General features: G+C 33.6%; 2 protein-coding genes across 3 annotated transcripts; both read right to left on the bottom strand.

The window, feature by feature from the left end:
• Nucleotides 1-533: 533 nt before the first annotated feature.
• LOC123214681 (RNA-dependent RNA polymerase 1-like) lies at nt 534-7,446 on the bottom strand. Of its 2 annotated transcripts, none has more exons than XM_044634621.1 (5): nt 7,295-7,446; nt 5,764-6,297; nt 2,786-4,635; nt 1,843-1,993; nt 534-1,552 (listed from the first exon to the last, which is right to left on the bottom strand). In XM_044634621.1, the coding sequence occupies exons 2-5, from the start codon at nt 6,283-6,285 to the stop codon at nt 719-721; spliced, it is 3,357 nt and encodes a 1,118-aa protein (XP_044490556.1). In that variant the 5' UTR covers nt 6,286-6,297; nt 7,295-7,446; the 3' UTR covers nt 534-718. The 2 variants fall into 2 exon arrangements, with proteins under 2 accessions (XP_044490556.1, XP_044490557.1); XM_044634622.1 differs by having other exon boundaries at nt 5,764-6,302; nt 7,295-7,444.
• A 3,345-nt stretch (nt 7,447-10,791) lies between these two features.
• On the bottom strand, nt 10,792-14,870 carry LOC123213660 (probable RNA-dependent RNA polymerase 1). Its single transcript, XM_044633133.1, has 4 exons — nt 14,360-14,870; nt 12,260-14,124; nt 11,869-12,019; nt 10,792-11,759 (listed from the first exon to the last, which is right to left on the bottom strand). The coding sequence occupies exons 1-4, from the start codon at nt 14,855-14,857 to the stop codon at nt 10,953-10,955; spliced, it is 3,321 nt and encodes a 1,106-aa protein (XP_044489068.1). The 5' UTR covers nt 14,858-14,870; the 3' UTR covers nt 10,792-10,952.
• Between the last annotated feature and the right edge of the window lie 1,388 nt (nt 14,871-16,258).

Below are 16,258 nucleotides of genomic sequence, written 5' to 3'. Positions count from 1 at the left end.
AATGTAAAATTATTTACTCATATAGTAATATATCATCGGTTCAAATGTAAATTAATATTCATTATTAGTACATATAATTTTGATAAAAATCGAAAATAGGTTAGAAACCGGGCTGAACCACCTCATGTTATCCCTAATAATGTAACATAAATGTAAAATTTGTTTGTTGTCAAAAGCATTGATGATTTTTTTGTTTATGAGGCTCGTAAAAGATAATCATTTCCTCCTGCCCATGAGAGATGTTTATTTGGCTCAAATGTCCTGATTGCCATACAAATTTTAATACATGGAAGCCATTAAATAAACCATAAAAAACTCCAGGGAGCCCCGCTTTTCCAATGCCTGAATTCGGAGTTTTCTCGAATGATTTCAACAGCCTCTTTCAATCTCTTCCCCAAGAAATATCAATACCCGGCTGCTGGTATTCCAGGATCTAATTTTAAAAAGCCAATTTGGTAAATACAAGAAGTTCTTAGCACTCTTATTAAATTCATGCAAAGCCCTGGCAAATCCTTTTTGAAGAGAAAAATCAATGAAGATCAACTAAATTCCTTCAACTTGCTATATTATATTGTAGCTCTATCAACTGGCAGTCCATATCCACTTTAAGTTTCAATCCTGATTATCGAGCATTTACAATAATAATACAGAAACGCATATACAGGATACAAAGTATAATTATAGGCATTGTAAAAGAGATCAAGTCAAGCATAATTTCTCAACGCAAATGCAATCCATGACTGAGCAAGTGCTGGAGAGATGGAAGATTTTGAGCATTTCTCAGACTTATTTTTTCCGTCTTGATCTCCATCAGCTTGTCATAAATGCACCATGGAAAGCTAAGAAAATGTTGGCGATTCAGGCCTTCGTTATAGCTGCCCCAATAGTTTGGATGATATGTGACATGGTACCAAGCAGATGCTTTTGCATACACATCATCTTTAAATTCAGACCCACTCCCCTTCTCATTGAACCAGTTTCTAGCTTCTTTCCTCAAGGCCCTAACGGCCATACCAATTGCTTCTGCATCTCTTCTCTTTGTGAAGGATTTGGACATTTTAAGGATACCACCACTGAGAATTTCAGCTTCAGTTCTGATGCCATAGTAATCCATAAGATTCCCTAGTTTGTAATCATAATTGCTTTTATAATAGAAAGCATCTTCAATGTGATCCTCAAATCCATCAACTTCCATGTCATGGTCATAAGACCTTCTCGCTACTTCCTCAGTGAAAGACTCGATAGAGCTTGTATCTGGTGCTATGTCCCTAACCTCTCGGAAAAGCTTTCCTATCACATTTTTTGACTCGTAGGTAGGTTTGTCTAGTTTTTCCATGAAATCTGGATATTCTTTGACATGCAAATGAGGTGGTATTTCAGCAGGAATACCAGTTTTTGGAAAGTCAACTGCAATAGAGAATTTTTTTGCTAGTTCTAAGCATGGCTCACTCATTGCTTTGCCAGGCTTCCTATCTGCAAAGGCAGTGTGAGCGTTGGCAATAATTCCCAAACTGTCATTCACCATGTAATTGGCAAAATACTCCTGAACTTCCTGCATGCAGAAACTATCACCCTTATATGCAAATCAATGAAAATTACATTGTTTGTGGTTGTGTATTATATGGCAGGAGAAAGAAGATTAAGGGAAAAAAATTAGATGCACTCAGTCACTCATTTCCTTTCAAGGATTTCCAAAATTCAGATATTATCTTTTTAGCAATATATAATGCACATAGCATTAGGCAATAAAAGCTAGAAGAATATTGACTTTGGTCATATGCAAATTAGCTAAAAGCAAATCAGAAAATTTTCTGAATACTTCAGGGTCTAAAAGGGTATTACCTCGATTGTAACATCATGATCTAACTCCATACTTGGTTCCGGAGTATAATCCATAGGAGATATTTGCAGTGGCGGAATCAATTCAGGATCCCAACAGACAAAGTAGATATCTCCATCCAAATCACTTCCGGAACATTCATTTGTGTGAGGTCTAGGAATATAATTCAGTTATGAATGTCAGTAAATTGCAAAACTTCTGAGAAGTTCATCAATTCTTGTTACTACTATATTGTTAATAAACAGTAGAAAGAGTAAGACACATAGTATAACCATTCAAAAGAATAAATCATGCCAATTTTGAACATTATATATGATGTAACAGATAGTAAATCGTAAGCTTCCCAAATAAAGGCATTTGTGGTTATTGATTACAATATTTCTTGGATTAAATTGCGTGGACTTGGGGTTCATAACCCAGGAAAGTGAAAATGGCAAAGAGCAGAAATATCAAAGTACGAAAATTGATTCAAATGTGTCTCAAATTCCACATGCCATAGATTGTAAGACTTGACAGAGTGATACAATCAGAAGGGCTGCCAGCAGTTTCAAAGTTTAATCTATAATAAGCATGTTATGTTGTTCAATTGACTGTTAAGAGACTCTGATGAGGTATATTTTCAACAGACAAATTACCCACATACATAATTCGTGACATGCTACACAAGCTGATAGTTTACACTTTTAAATGTGTCATGTAACACAGTTAAAGGGTAGAATAAGTGGAAAACAATTAACCATTGAGTAAACAAACACATAAAATGGAAGTAGATTTTGATGTAAAGTTATTCACAAGATTGACTAAAGATGATTTCACTTTGGTTTAGTTGACAATAGGAATATGATAAGGATGTACCAGTTGAATAACAAGGATATCTACATAATTATCAGAAATAAAATCCAGCATACGCCACAACATTTGAAACTATGAAGTTGAAAGTTTTACCTCGTTCCTTTCTGTGGGAATACGACACAATCCACCATATGGTACAAAGCTGGCACATTCACTGCCCTTAAAACACGAACATCGCCTGGGTGCAAGCAAGGGTTTTTCGCAACAACAACCTCTCCTTCAATAACATAACACCGTTGAGATGCAGCTTTAGAAAATTGCACAAAAACCTGCCCATAATCCAAGGTTCTGGTTTCATCTAGACATCCCATCATAGATCTTCCACGTTGAACAAATATCCTTGTTTTGGTCCGCAATTCCAGCAACTTTGATGCCCGGAATGTTCGCAGCATCATAGAAAGGAATGGTTCAGCATTTGGCTCATAACCACACAAGAGCATTTCCTTGAGAATGTTAGTATTTTCTCCAGGGGACATCAACTCCAGAGCCTCTTGTGCTCGCGGAGAATCTGTTAAGATGGCATTCAATTGATCTACAGCTTCTCTTTGTTTCTTCTCAAAAATTTGATCCCTAACACCAAGGGTAGAGAGAAGAGTAATCAGCTGTCGGTTGAGAAAACAAGGCTGATATTTGGTCCATGCCAAAACATCCAGCTTCATGATTTCTGAATCATACTTGCGCATACTTCTCCTCAATGATAATTTTTTTGTTGAAGTTGGGTCAACGGCCACAACACCTTTGTATCCACCAAATCGAATCTGAAAGGCAGATGGAGTACGATCTTTAATACCACATTTTTGGGCCACTCTACTGGCAAAATTAGCAGAAATTTTTCCGATACCATCAGAAAAAACATATTTAGTTCCACCTGACATAACCTCTACATCACGAATGACCTCAATTTCATCCGCATGAACACTAAGAGTTTCAGTTGATGAACTAAAGGATTGACCTAATCTGGCTGCATACTTTGCCACATTCCTTATCTTTCGAAAATTCCCCATCCACTCCCTTATATGGGCAGCAGTTAACCCATCTGTAGAGGCAAACATCCAAGCAGAGTTTTCTCGCAATTGACTAGATGAAAAGGCAAGAAATTCAAATTTTTTATCATCAATCACTACACCATCTTTTAGGGTCGAAAGGATCCTTGAGTAAATTCCAGTTCTCCTACGCTCATCTGCGGAAGATGAACGTGGCGCTACAGCTATTGAATGAATTTTATCCAAATCCTCATCAATGAATGAAATACGAAGAAAATTGTCAATATGATCTCTATAGTTGCGAAGGACACGATTTGAGACATTAACCTCAGGACCACAAAAATAAATTTTGCAAGGTGTTACTTGGATTCTGTGTACATATACCAAACCTCCATCCAAGGTTATGGCAGGTGATTGTGGCCTATTCCTGGTTGTGAGGTATTTCTGATACTGTTCACTGAGCCACCTTGAAGGATCATAGCAACATTCTTTTATCTGATAAAGTTTATCAAGAGAATGTTCTATACAGGCCATGTCAATTCTACTTGGATCAACCAACCGATAAAAATCAGAATCCAATGCAAGCCCGGGAAGACACCCATTTTGTACCAGCAAATTGATCTTAAACAAGATCTCATATGGCAAGTAAATTCCGAAGGGAGGACCAACGATTGGAACCAAACTCTGATTGCAAGAATAAGAAGAACCCATTTTCAAATCAAACCTGCCATCACTTTCTTTATAATAACCAAAATTTTCACGAAAGTTTGGAAGTTCAAGCCTGTAAGGAAGCTCTAAACATAATCCAGTAGACTGTCCAATACAGCTTGAGGGGGTGAAGTCTGTTGCTCTGATCCATTTATCATCAGGCTCATCTTTAAAGAAGTTAAGTAAAGGGTCGTCAAATTTATCATATGAAGAGCGTGTTTCTTTCTCAAAAATCCGAGGAGCACCAAGTAGCTTAAAATCAAAAGAAACCCAAAAAATAATCTTTGAGAGTCAGCAAATTAACATTTCACATAAGAAAGAAGAAGAGTAAACATAATTTGAAACATCCAACTATCAAGCATACAGATAACTGAATTCCTCATCTGTCTAATTCCATGAATTTCCAATTGCTATATGTGGCCTATGTTTGAAAATACTAATACATATCAATGAAGAGTGCACCAGAAATCTAGTCTATTTGTTCCCATTTAAAACCCCAAATGAGAAACCTTCAAAAAAAGAAACTGAATTCAGCAAATAAAGACAATTTTGGTCTCCCACTGTTGAGAAATGTCAAAAATTTGAATTATTGAATTCCAAATGTCAAAAAAGTATTGAGAGTTTGTTTGCACACCAGCCTTGAAGGTTTACTATAGGAAACGCAAGGGAAAGGGCAGAGAATCAACACACCAGGGGACCACTGCATGAAAAGAGAAAATGGAAATTTCTCAAAATCATTCAGAATGCCATGTGGCCGAATGATCCAGCTTAGGAAGGAAATCTGTTATGGAAAGGAAATAAAGTTGGGAGATTAAATAAGAGAAGGAGAGAATAGTTTTTCAGTTTTGGCAGCCTTTGTCTAAAAGGGAGGTGTCCAGCTCCTCGAATTGCCGGAACTATCCATCTTTCATTTTAATTTTGTTCTCTGAATTCATCTGGTTGCACATTTGCAGTAAATAGTGGGAATCTCCTGCTGAGTTGATAAATAAAATTAGATTTCTGTTGATCATTTGCCTACTGTTTGTGTGTTTTGGCTGAAATTGCAGGTTTAATCCTATCACAGTTGGATTTCCTGAAAAACTGAGAGAACGGGAAGCAAACTCAAACAATCACCACCCTTGTTGCTTTCTTTTATATGCATAACCCATCACTTCATCATATTTAACTCTTATCAGACAGGAAAAAAAAGGACGTGGCTATCATCAATTGCTTGCAAATTAGGAAACCAACAGAATGACTACATTCATATAACAGAACTTGCACTTTTGTCTTTTTCAATTCATGCAATACAAGCAATTAAATTTCATTTTGCTGCACAAATAATAAAAGAAAATAAATTAGCAATGAATTTTAGTCAGTGATCAAAGGTATAAAAGCAACCTGAATCAGAAGATACTTTGCTCTTTGATTGCGTGGGCGATGGAGTTCAATCTGCCAAATATTTTCATAAGCGAGCTCAAGCCAGTATTTTACTTGCCGATAAGACAAATAAAAATTTAATTTTCGCATTCCAATGCCAAAATTCACGGAAACATCCACCCCTCTCCAGAGAACAGCAAACGTTTCATTTGATATCTGACAGCCAAAATGCAGCATTATTTTTTCCATGGTATGCTTATAGGTTCTTGGCTTTGGCACAATATCATGCTCCATTGGCCGAGCATTGAGATATGAACTTTCATACCATAGGCTTTGTTTTGGTCTAGCCAGAGAAATTATATAATCAGCTTTGATATTAGTTGTGAATTGGACAATGGCATATGCTCTAGGACCACCATTTTTTGCTTTCCTAACCTTAATAGCATAAACAGTTCCTTCACCGGTAAGTGACTCCAGAAATCTCTTGACTTCTTCTGCCGTAACTTTACAGGGAAATCCATAAACCTGAATAGTTTTACCCATAAATGAAGTATGCTGCACTTTTACCATGTAAGGAAAATAAAAGTCAGCCATAAGTACAAGGATCCATATATGAACATAAAATATAAAGAATAAAAACTACAGAAAAATAAAGGCCAAAAAAGGGAAAGAAAGAAAAGAAGATTGAATTAATCTTTCCCATAGTCGCTGCAACTTAGGCACACTAAGTGTAGGAAATCTGAAACAAACCAAATTATGTATAAGTTTTGCATCCGAAACCCCAATTTCCCAAATCAATATCTGTAAACACTATTTCTGAGAAAAAAATATAAAAGGAAGCTTGCAGGGGTACAGGAACAACCCTACAATGTGTGTTTATAACATGTTAACACTTTAAATCCTACTATCCCCTGTCAAGTCCTGTCATCATGTAAAGTAAGAAAGAAAGAAATCAAAGAATTTTTTTGTGAAAGCATAGCAATATCAGCCAAACGAAATACTGTTGACTTTAACATTCTTGAAGAGTTAATAAGATCCATAGGTCAAACTTTTAGTACTTTTTTGTAGAAGCACCAGTTAAAAATAAGATTTAAAATCTCGCCATATATGAACTTCAATCATTCCACACAAAAAGAAACTTATAATAAATCACAAAAGGTAGTCTTGAGTGTATGTTTGTGAGTATAAACATGAAGATCAATCTTATATGAATTTATGTTCTACTCAGAAGGATAATCAAATTTATGCAGGTGTGCCTAGACTTCCCATCAATAGTGATTTTGACAAGATAACCTTGCAATTAAATGAGAACAAGAAATTCCACAGTTCTTTGTCAAATAAATATGGGCACAGATAAAATCATATCCCATAAAATAAAAACATACACATTCTTCACAATATGGGATATTTTTTCATGCTAAAAGTTTGCTGCAAGTGTGGTGTTCATGTCAAAATTTACAAGTAAACACAGAACTTGATTTGTCAAAAACAAAAAGAAATTAACTTTATGTGAAAACAAAAATAAGAAAAGAAGAAGAAGAAGAAGACCCACCAGAGAAGAAAGAAAACCCAGAGGCCAAGAAGATGAAGAGTGCTGCAAGTCAAGAGTGAAGTGTGAGTGAGATCGTCTTCGTCAATGGCAGGTCAGAAATTTTTTTTTTTTTTTAAACGTGGAGATTCGCTGCTGCAGGATAACATGTTCTATTTCACATTAAATTCCAACAGATGTATTATTTTATTTAATAATATAAATAACAGAACGAGATAACATAAAAAATATGACTCTCTGCTTCGCGGAATATGTTGTTATCGTAATCATTCTACTGATATCTGTCCACAGACGTTGATTAAAATCTATAAGGGTAATTTTTTAATAAAATTATGTATATAATTTATATGCACAAATAATTTTAAATTAAAAATAAAATAACAACATATTATTCGTATATACAAATTATATATAAAAATATATATATAATATTATTCTAATTTTTTATTTTTAATAATTTTTTTCAAATATAAATGATTTATCTTATTATTTTTAATTTAAATTACTTAATTATATATTTTTTAATATTATTATCATCCAAAAAATAAATCATTTTTTGTTTTTTTAATATTTGGATTTATAAGTTTCCTTTTTATAAACTTTATTAAATTTATTGATAAGTTGATGAGGTGGAGAAAATTGATTGGATAGAAGGAAGTGAAGAGCATGGTAGGGGGAACAGAGAAGTAAAACTCGTACTCAATCAAACGTGATGATGACATAATCCTGGGTGATGAAAGCATGACCCTGTTTTAGAGGTTGATTTTGTAAGTTTCATTTATGATATTAATGAGGGGTATATTTGAGAAAAAAATATCAAAAAATGAATAATATAATTAAAAAATAAATTATCAACCTAATTTTGAATTTGGTTAAAAATAAATAAAAATTTTAAATTAATTAATAAAATTATTTAATTATATTGATAATCAATTTATCTAAATAAATAATAAGAAAATTTTATTATATATAATATTATTTGTTATCAAATAATTACTTTCAAATTTTGATTCTATTTAATTATAGAATAATCTCAAATACAAAAATCAAAATCATATTAATTTATAAATTCGGATTAAACCTACAAATCGGTGTCATATTATTTCTATGCAACACTATCAACCGATTAATGATTATTTGTATATTAATATGTTATTATTAATATTTCAATTAATTTTTATTATTAATAATAATTTTAAACGCTATATTCGTAGAAAACGTTTCCACCTATGAGTATAAGAAAATGAGAAAAGGAAAAAGCACAACGATAACTATTAATAAAAATAAATAAATTTATGAACCAATCCTTATAATATAAAATTTAATTAATTTTTTTTTTTAAAAAGTAATAATGGAAAAGTCAAAAGATTGTTTCTAATACGCCAAAGAATTTTTTATTTGGTGGGGCCTCTGATTACCTTTCGGAGTCATATGATGTGATCTTCTCCCCCTTCTTCCATAAGTTAACTGTGGCAGTAGGCCCACAAATATTTAGATGGCCGAAAAGACTAATTCCCACTCAAGTGGTAGTGGAATCTTTTAACTTTCATTTTTTAATTTTTTGAAGTATAAATATCAATTTATAAATGAAAATTTATTAAATTTTTTAGTTAAAATTAAAAAAATTATAATTTAATAATAATATTTATAATTTATAATATTTTATCTTTTTAATTTAAAAATTTAATAATTTTCTTTAAAATTAAATTTTAGAAAATGATACTTTTTTTTTACCTAAAGTTTTCAATTTCGTCAGCAAATTTTTAGTCAATAATAACTGAAAAATTGTCAGCTTAATTCAAAAACCCTAAAGAGGGGAAAATATTATTTTTTAAAATTTAATTTTTAAAGAAAATTATTAGTTTTCAAATTAAGAAGATAAAATGATATAAATTTTTATTTTTTAAATATTATTGTTCAGTGACGATTTTATATTTAATTCTAACTAAAAAATTTAACGGATTTTAGTTCATAGGTGAGTATTTGAATTTTTGAAAGTCGAAGAGTGAGAGTTTGAAATTTCACGATACCTTGCGTGGGAATAAGTCTTTTGGCTCTTTTACATTTTGCCTATTTTTTAAAGTCAAAAAACATATTCCTACCCAAAGTTTAATATATTCTTGAAATCTCCCTACTTAAGTTTTTAAAACATAAATATTTACTTATAAGTGATTAAAATTAACAAAATTTGTTAGTTTTAAAGATAAAATTGTTATGTAATTAACGATAATAAAAAAATAAAATTTTATCTTATTTTTTCATTTAAACTCTAAAAACTAATAATTTTTTCTCAGTTTATAGTTTTAAAAGTTAAATTTTTCCCCTATCAGGTTTCAATTTTTCCAACCAAATTCTGGGTGAAAGTTTAATAGATAAAAGTTTGAAATTACATCAAACATTGGGTGGGAGTAAGTCTTATGAGCTTTTTATTTAATTATTTCAGCCACTTTTAATAAGGGAATATAAAAAATTTGTTTTCAGTCCCTCATACCCAATGTTTTCAAAATCATATACGACATTGGGTGGCGAAGGAAGCAGTTCAATCCCTTTAAAAATCATGCCGGGAACTCGAACACTTTTGATAGTGGAATTTCTTGGCATGGGATAGATTCAATTTGCCCAAATTAAACACGAATTAGCTATCTAAATCAATTCAAATTTAATTTGTTTGTCTTTTTGGTAATATGATTTACCTTTTTAATAACGTATGATAATTCAAATGATTTTTCGCTTGAACCCGTTTTGGGTTAAGCTAGAATCCACCCCTTGTGCAAAATTAGTCAAGAAAGTTTAATATATCAATCTTTAATCAGTTGAACAGAAAAGGTGAGTGTTTTTTTGAGTCATAATGTTGGATATAACATTTGAAGGGTTATTTTCTTCGATGATCCACCACCTTCCCAAGACAGGAAAAGTTGCAGAAACTAATGCTGTATCTGTGGCCCTACCTCCATACGCGTTCGGCGTAAGGAAGAAGACGACAAGTTTTAGGCAAGTCAAAAGTAAACAGCACCTCTCTCTTCTCTTCACAATCTCTCCTCGTCCTTTCTTGGAAGCTTGGTGCTTAATTGGATTTGCACCTTCATTTCATTTTCTATAAAAATAAATCATTTTTATTTAACATCCAAAAAAATTGGCATAACGACCACAAACAATAATACATTACTTTTGACTCTAAAGATAGAATTTTCAAAAAAAAGATTTGGGTTCAAATCTTTATCATACTTAAATCTTTATCGTGGTTAAATATAAAATCAAATAAGGAAAACATGATTATTTACTTTTGTTATTATCTTAAATTCTCTCCCTTTAAAAAAAAACAATTCCAATTCCATGCATTACAATAAATGTTTATGCAAATAATACATAAACATATCTTGTGCTTGATAAATATCAAGCAAATGACATAAGCATATTTCATAATTGGGTGACAATGTGTGCAAGGATTCACAGAAGTGATCTTCTTCGAACAAGGTCATGCATTTAAATTTGCTGCAAACTTTCAGGCAATCCACCAAATAAGAGATTTATTGTATAACAAATTGGTATTTACAATAAGTTTTCCAACACTTGTAATATTTACAAACACACAACAATCAACACAATACAGAAGCATAAAGTTGGACACTCAAACTGAATAATAATAAACACACACTTAAATTTATCCACTTAATGAAGAAAGATGCAATTCCCTTAAGGTATTCTGCCTATGTTTCTTGATCTCAAGAAGTTTACCATGAACACACCATGGAAAACTCAGAAAATGTTGGCGATTTAGTCCTTCGTTGTATCGACCCCAGAAAGTTGGATGGTATGTAACATAATACCAAGCGGATGCTTTCGCGTGTTCTCTCTCTGGACCATCCGATTCATTAGCCTTGATGTTGAACCAATCCCTGGCTTCCCTTCTTAAGGACTTCACTGCCAATTTGATCCCTTCCAAATCCCTTTTCTTACTGAAGGATTTAGCCATTTTCGTGATTTGACCGCTGAGTATTTCACCCTCAGTTGATATGCCGAAATAGTCCATCAAATTTCCCAGTCTATAATCATACTCATTTTTGTAATAAAAAGCATCATCAATGAAGTCCCTGAAGCCCTCCACTTCCATGTCAAGATCATAAAACTGACTCGCCTCGTCTGCGGTGAACGGTTTGATAGTTTCCATCTTTAGTACAAGATCTTTTACCTCGCGATAAAGTTTCCCGATCACAGTTTTCGATTCATACGATTCTCTTTCAGGCTTTTCCATGTAATCTGGAAAGAAATTAACTTGTAAATGTCGAGGAATAATTGCAGGCACACCAGTTTTTGAGAAGTCGACGGCTATGGAGGCAAGCTTTGCAAGCTCAATACACTGTTTACACATTGCCTTGTCAGGACTCTTATCTGCAAATGCAATATGAGCATGACAGATTCTTCCCAAGTTTTCTTTGGCCATGTAATCTACGAAAAGCTCCTCCACATCCTGTACCGCAATATTATCTATGTTAAGGCATAGAAAAAAGATGTTGTGGCTAATGAGAATTCAAAAGAAAATGAACTATGGCAAATACGCAATAAATGATGCATGTTACCTCAATTGTAACTTCATTATGATGAATCTTTTGTGCCATTGAAGTATAATCCATCGGTGGATACAGACAAGGAGGGATGAGATCAGGATCCCAACAAACAAAATAAATATCACCATCCAAATCACTTCCCGAACATTCATTTGGATGAGGTCTAGTTAACAATGCAAATAATGTCACTGTAAATATATTTTGCATAGAAAATTATGCTTAATTAAACAAAATACTGGTGAACAAGATGTAATGTGATCTTCGAGAGGGTGCCGACCAATTTAGAAATTTTCTAAGTTCGAAATTGAAATTTCATCCAAGCAAGAAGTATCTAGTATGTAATAAGACAGTCTTTGTCTTGTGCAAGTGTATGCATGCTATGTAGAGTATACGACAAGCTTACCTCGTTCCTTTAGCCGGAAATACTATGCAATCCACCAAGTGGTGCAAGGCCGGAACATCGACAGCCTTAAGAACACGAACATCTCCAGGATGTAGACATGGATTTTTTCCGACGGTTACCATTCCCTTCACAATTTCGCTTTGATTTGATACTTTACGCCTGAACAAAGCTAAGAAATTGTTCGATAAGTCACTGTGGCGACCTGAACATTGCACAAATATCTGACCATATTCTAAGCTTCCCGTCTCGTCAAGACACCCCATCATTGTTCGTCCTCTTGGGACAAAGATCCTTGTTTTGGTTCTCAAATCTTTCAAAGTTGATGACTGAAATGTTTGTAACATCATGGAAAGAAATAGTTCTTCTTGTGGCTTAGAATAACAATCGAGCATATCTTTCAAGAGATGAGTGATCTCTCCTGAAAACATCAAGTTAAGCGCTTCTTGTGCCTTTAATGGATCTGTCAAAATTGAATCCAGTTGAGAAATCATATACTTCTGCTTCTTTTCAAACACACAATCCTGAACACCGAGAGTCGACAAAAGTATCACCAGTTCGCGATTAAGATAACAAGGTTGATACTTACTCCATGCCAATATATCAAGACTAACATTATCTGATTTGTATTTAGACATACTTGGTCTCATTGATAACTTTACCGAAGAAGTTGGATCAACGGCGACTACACCTTTATACCCGCCATATCGAACCTGAAAGGCGGATGGAACATTTCTGAAGTCACATTTTTTAGCAACAGTAGTAGCCAATTGACGAGATATTTTTCCAATGCCATCGGAGAAAACATATTTGACTCCACCTCTTTCAACTTCTATATCAGGAATTAGTTCAATTTCATCGCCATCAACATCCACAGATTCCATAGAGGAACTGAATGATTGACCAAGTCTTACTGAATATTTTGCCACATTCCTTATTCCGCTAAAATCACCCAACCTTTCTCTGATATCACGTGCAGTCAGCCGAGGTCTAGATGCAAACATCCACAAAGAATTCTCCTTCAGTTGACTATTAGAAAAGGCCAGAAATTCGAACTTTTTATCTCCAATAACAATGCCATTTCTCAAAGTGGATAATATCCTATGATAAACTCTAGTATGCCTTTCTGTATTTGTTGAAGATGCTGGAGGACACAAATCTGTTGCACGTAATTTCTCCAGATCCTCGTTAACAAAAGAAACACGAATAAAATTCTCCTTGTCATCAGAATATGCGCGTAAAACATGGTTTGATAGAATGATCTCTGGGCCAAAGAAATATACTTTAGATGGGGTGACTAGAACCTTTCTCATATATTCCAATCCGTGACTTAAACTGATGGCAGGCAACATAAGAGGTCTAGCAGCCATGCTGTACTTCTGGTATTCTGATCTAAGCCACCGCCTTGGTTTAAAGCAATATTGTCTTGAATGAAACAGTGTCTCAAGAGCATGTTCTACGAATACTACATTTCTTCTATGCGGTTGAACCATCCGAAAGAATTTCTCATCTACTGCTGGCCTAGGAATATAACCATGCTGAACCAACATATTAATCTTAAACAGGATGCGAAATGGCAAGTTAGATCCTTGTGGAGGACTTACAATGGGGACATGATCAGAGTTGCAAGAGGAAGTCGAACCTCTCTTCACGACGAACTTCCCTTCGGTTTCTTTATAGTAAGCAAAATCTTTCTGAAAACCCGAAAGATAACCTGTGCTTGGAAGTTCCAAACATATTGCAGCTGATTGACCAATGCAAGAGGATGGAGTAAAATCAACTTCACGAACCCACTGGACACTACTGTCGTCTCTAAAAAAGCCCTGCTCAGGCACATCTTTTGAATATATCCGAGGAACACCAAATAACTAGCAACAGAAACGTCAAGAGATGAAAAAAGATGAACATGTTAAGAATTGTCATCATGGTCACCCAAATGAAAGGCATTTGTCAGTAATTTTAATTACTAGAACAAGCAAAATTATAGCTTTTTGTTCCAAATTATTCACAGACAATTGAATTTGAATCTAAATGATGCAACAGATTGTTACTATGTTGCAGAAATAAAAGAAAATACAATATTGATTAGTTTAAACAGCACACCTGAATGATGAGAAACCTCTTGTCTTGTAGTTGCCGCAGTTCAACTAGCGTGATGCTCTCGTACGGAAGATCAAGTTTATATTCCACAGAGTGATGAGATAGAAAAAAGATAAATTTTCTTAGTCCCAATCCAAACTTCACCGAAACATTTTCGTGACTCCATAGCGAGGAAAACTTTTTCTCTGACATGTGATAACCAAAGTGCAATTGTACATTATTAATCCGATGCTGAACGTGACAGGGTTTTGGTCCCTCACCCATATATTGAGCTATCAAAGAGGAATTCCCATACAAAAGGCGTTCATCGGCCAAGGACTTGATCCTTTCTGCAGCTTCACTGGTTGCGAAGTGCACAACAGCATATGCCCTTGAACCTTCATTTTGCTGGACTCCCACATCAGTGATAGTCCCTTCACCCAAAATTTGCTCCAGAAATTGTTTTATGGCTTCTGGTTGCTCAGCCATAGCAAATCCATACAATATGACTGCTTTACCCATTCAGTCTAAATTATTTCAACTACAGTTCCTAATAACAGCACCAAATTAGTAACTTTTAACAAAATCCTATTTTGCTTGAAAGTAAAGAAGTTTAAAGCACGTCAAGGATCATCAATAAAATGAATAAATAATTCTTAAATTATGAGCATCACAATTCCAACAATCAGACCTTAAAAATGCCTACCCATTTAAGTTTTAATCAAAGTTAATCGATCCATAGCCTCAATAATCTAAATGAGCATATCACAAACCATACAATATGTTGCTGAAAACATTCCTCCTCTCTTGATTACAGGAATATAATTAAGGGGACATAAGCTTGGCTGATAAAATCTCCAAATTACAGAAAGGAAATCTTAATTCTAATTCCCCTATTATTATTAAAAACAAATGTCAGAAATCTTCCCTAATATGGTGACAAAATGGGTAAGTTTGTAAATTAGTCTAAAGCTCAGTAGAGATGAACAAAGTTTTTGTCACTCAGAGAAATGATATAACAAGATTAAAAAACGTGGCAAACGAGCAAACAGTTGAAAATCCTGAGAAAGCTTTCAAACCAATTAAATTCAAATGTGAAATGCTTGCAGTCTTAAATAAGTGACTGCAACAAAGGAAATAATAAGCGAACAGTTGTAAGTAAATAAGAGAAAGAAACTCACAAAAGAATGCAGATTGCAGAGAGAAATGAAGAGGCAGATGGCAGTACGTACGTAACGATAAACAAGCAAAATGCAGACGAAGATATGAAGGATTTGATTATATTTATAGACAAGGAAAAGAAAGAAAACTATTGCTAGTCAATTTCTGTACGTGCAAACCAAGTCTTTTCATGGCGCCAACGAGTTCCATTCCATGATTCTATACTTTCCCTGCAAATAATTCCTATATTAATGAACTTAGCTAGAATCTTAACCATAACTTTTTTCTTAATTATTGCTCTAAGTTTTTATAATTCTGATTATTGTATCAAAGTTCAATCATATTTTCTCCCCATTAGAGACCTTTTGACAACATAAGTAAACATTTTTTATCTAACATAATTCTAAATATAGGTGTAAATTCAATTCAAATTGAGCTGAGTTTAATATTGACTCAACTTAAATTAAATTTATAATATTTGACTCAAACTCATTCAAATTGATGCGTAATAATCTGGAAAAGTTGTTGGCCTAATAAACATTGTCATGAGTGAGATAAATAATATTGTTGACACAATATATAGGGTCATTAGATGGATAAAAGGGATGAGCTAATGAGATAAAGCTTCAACTTAAGTTTAAATAGGTCTAATCGAGCTAGCTCACTTTGAATTTTAACCCTATCTAAATATGCGACATGTTTATAAACTAATAACATTATGTGTACAAAGTGTAATAGCACATATAAATAAAGTGGCTTGTT

Source organism: Mangifera indica, chromosome 4, assembly GCF_011075055.1.
Source record: "Mangifera indica cultivar Alphonso chromosome 4, CATAS_Mindica_2.1, whole genome shotgun sequence".
In the NCBI taxonomy this organism is placed as follows: Eukaryota; Viridiplantae; Streptophyta; class Magnoliopsida; order Sapindales; family Anacardiaceae; genus Mangifera; species Mangifera indica.
The sequence above is the reverse complement of the archived record's forward strand: the minus strand, read 5'-3'. Positions and strand labels throughout refer to the sequence as shown.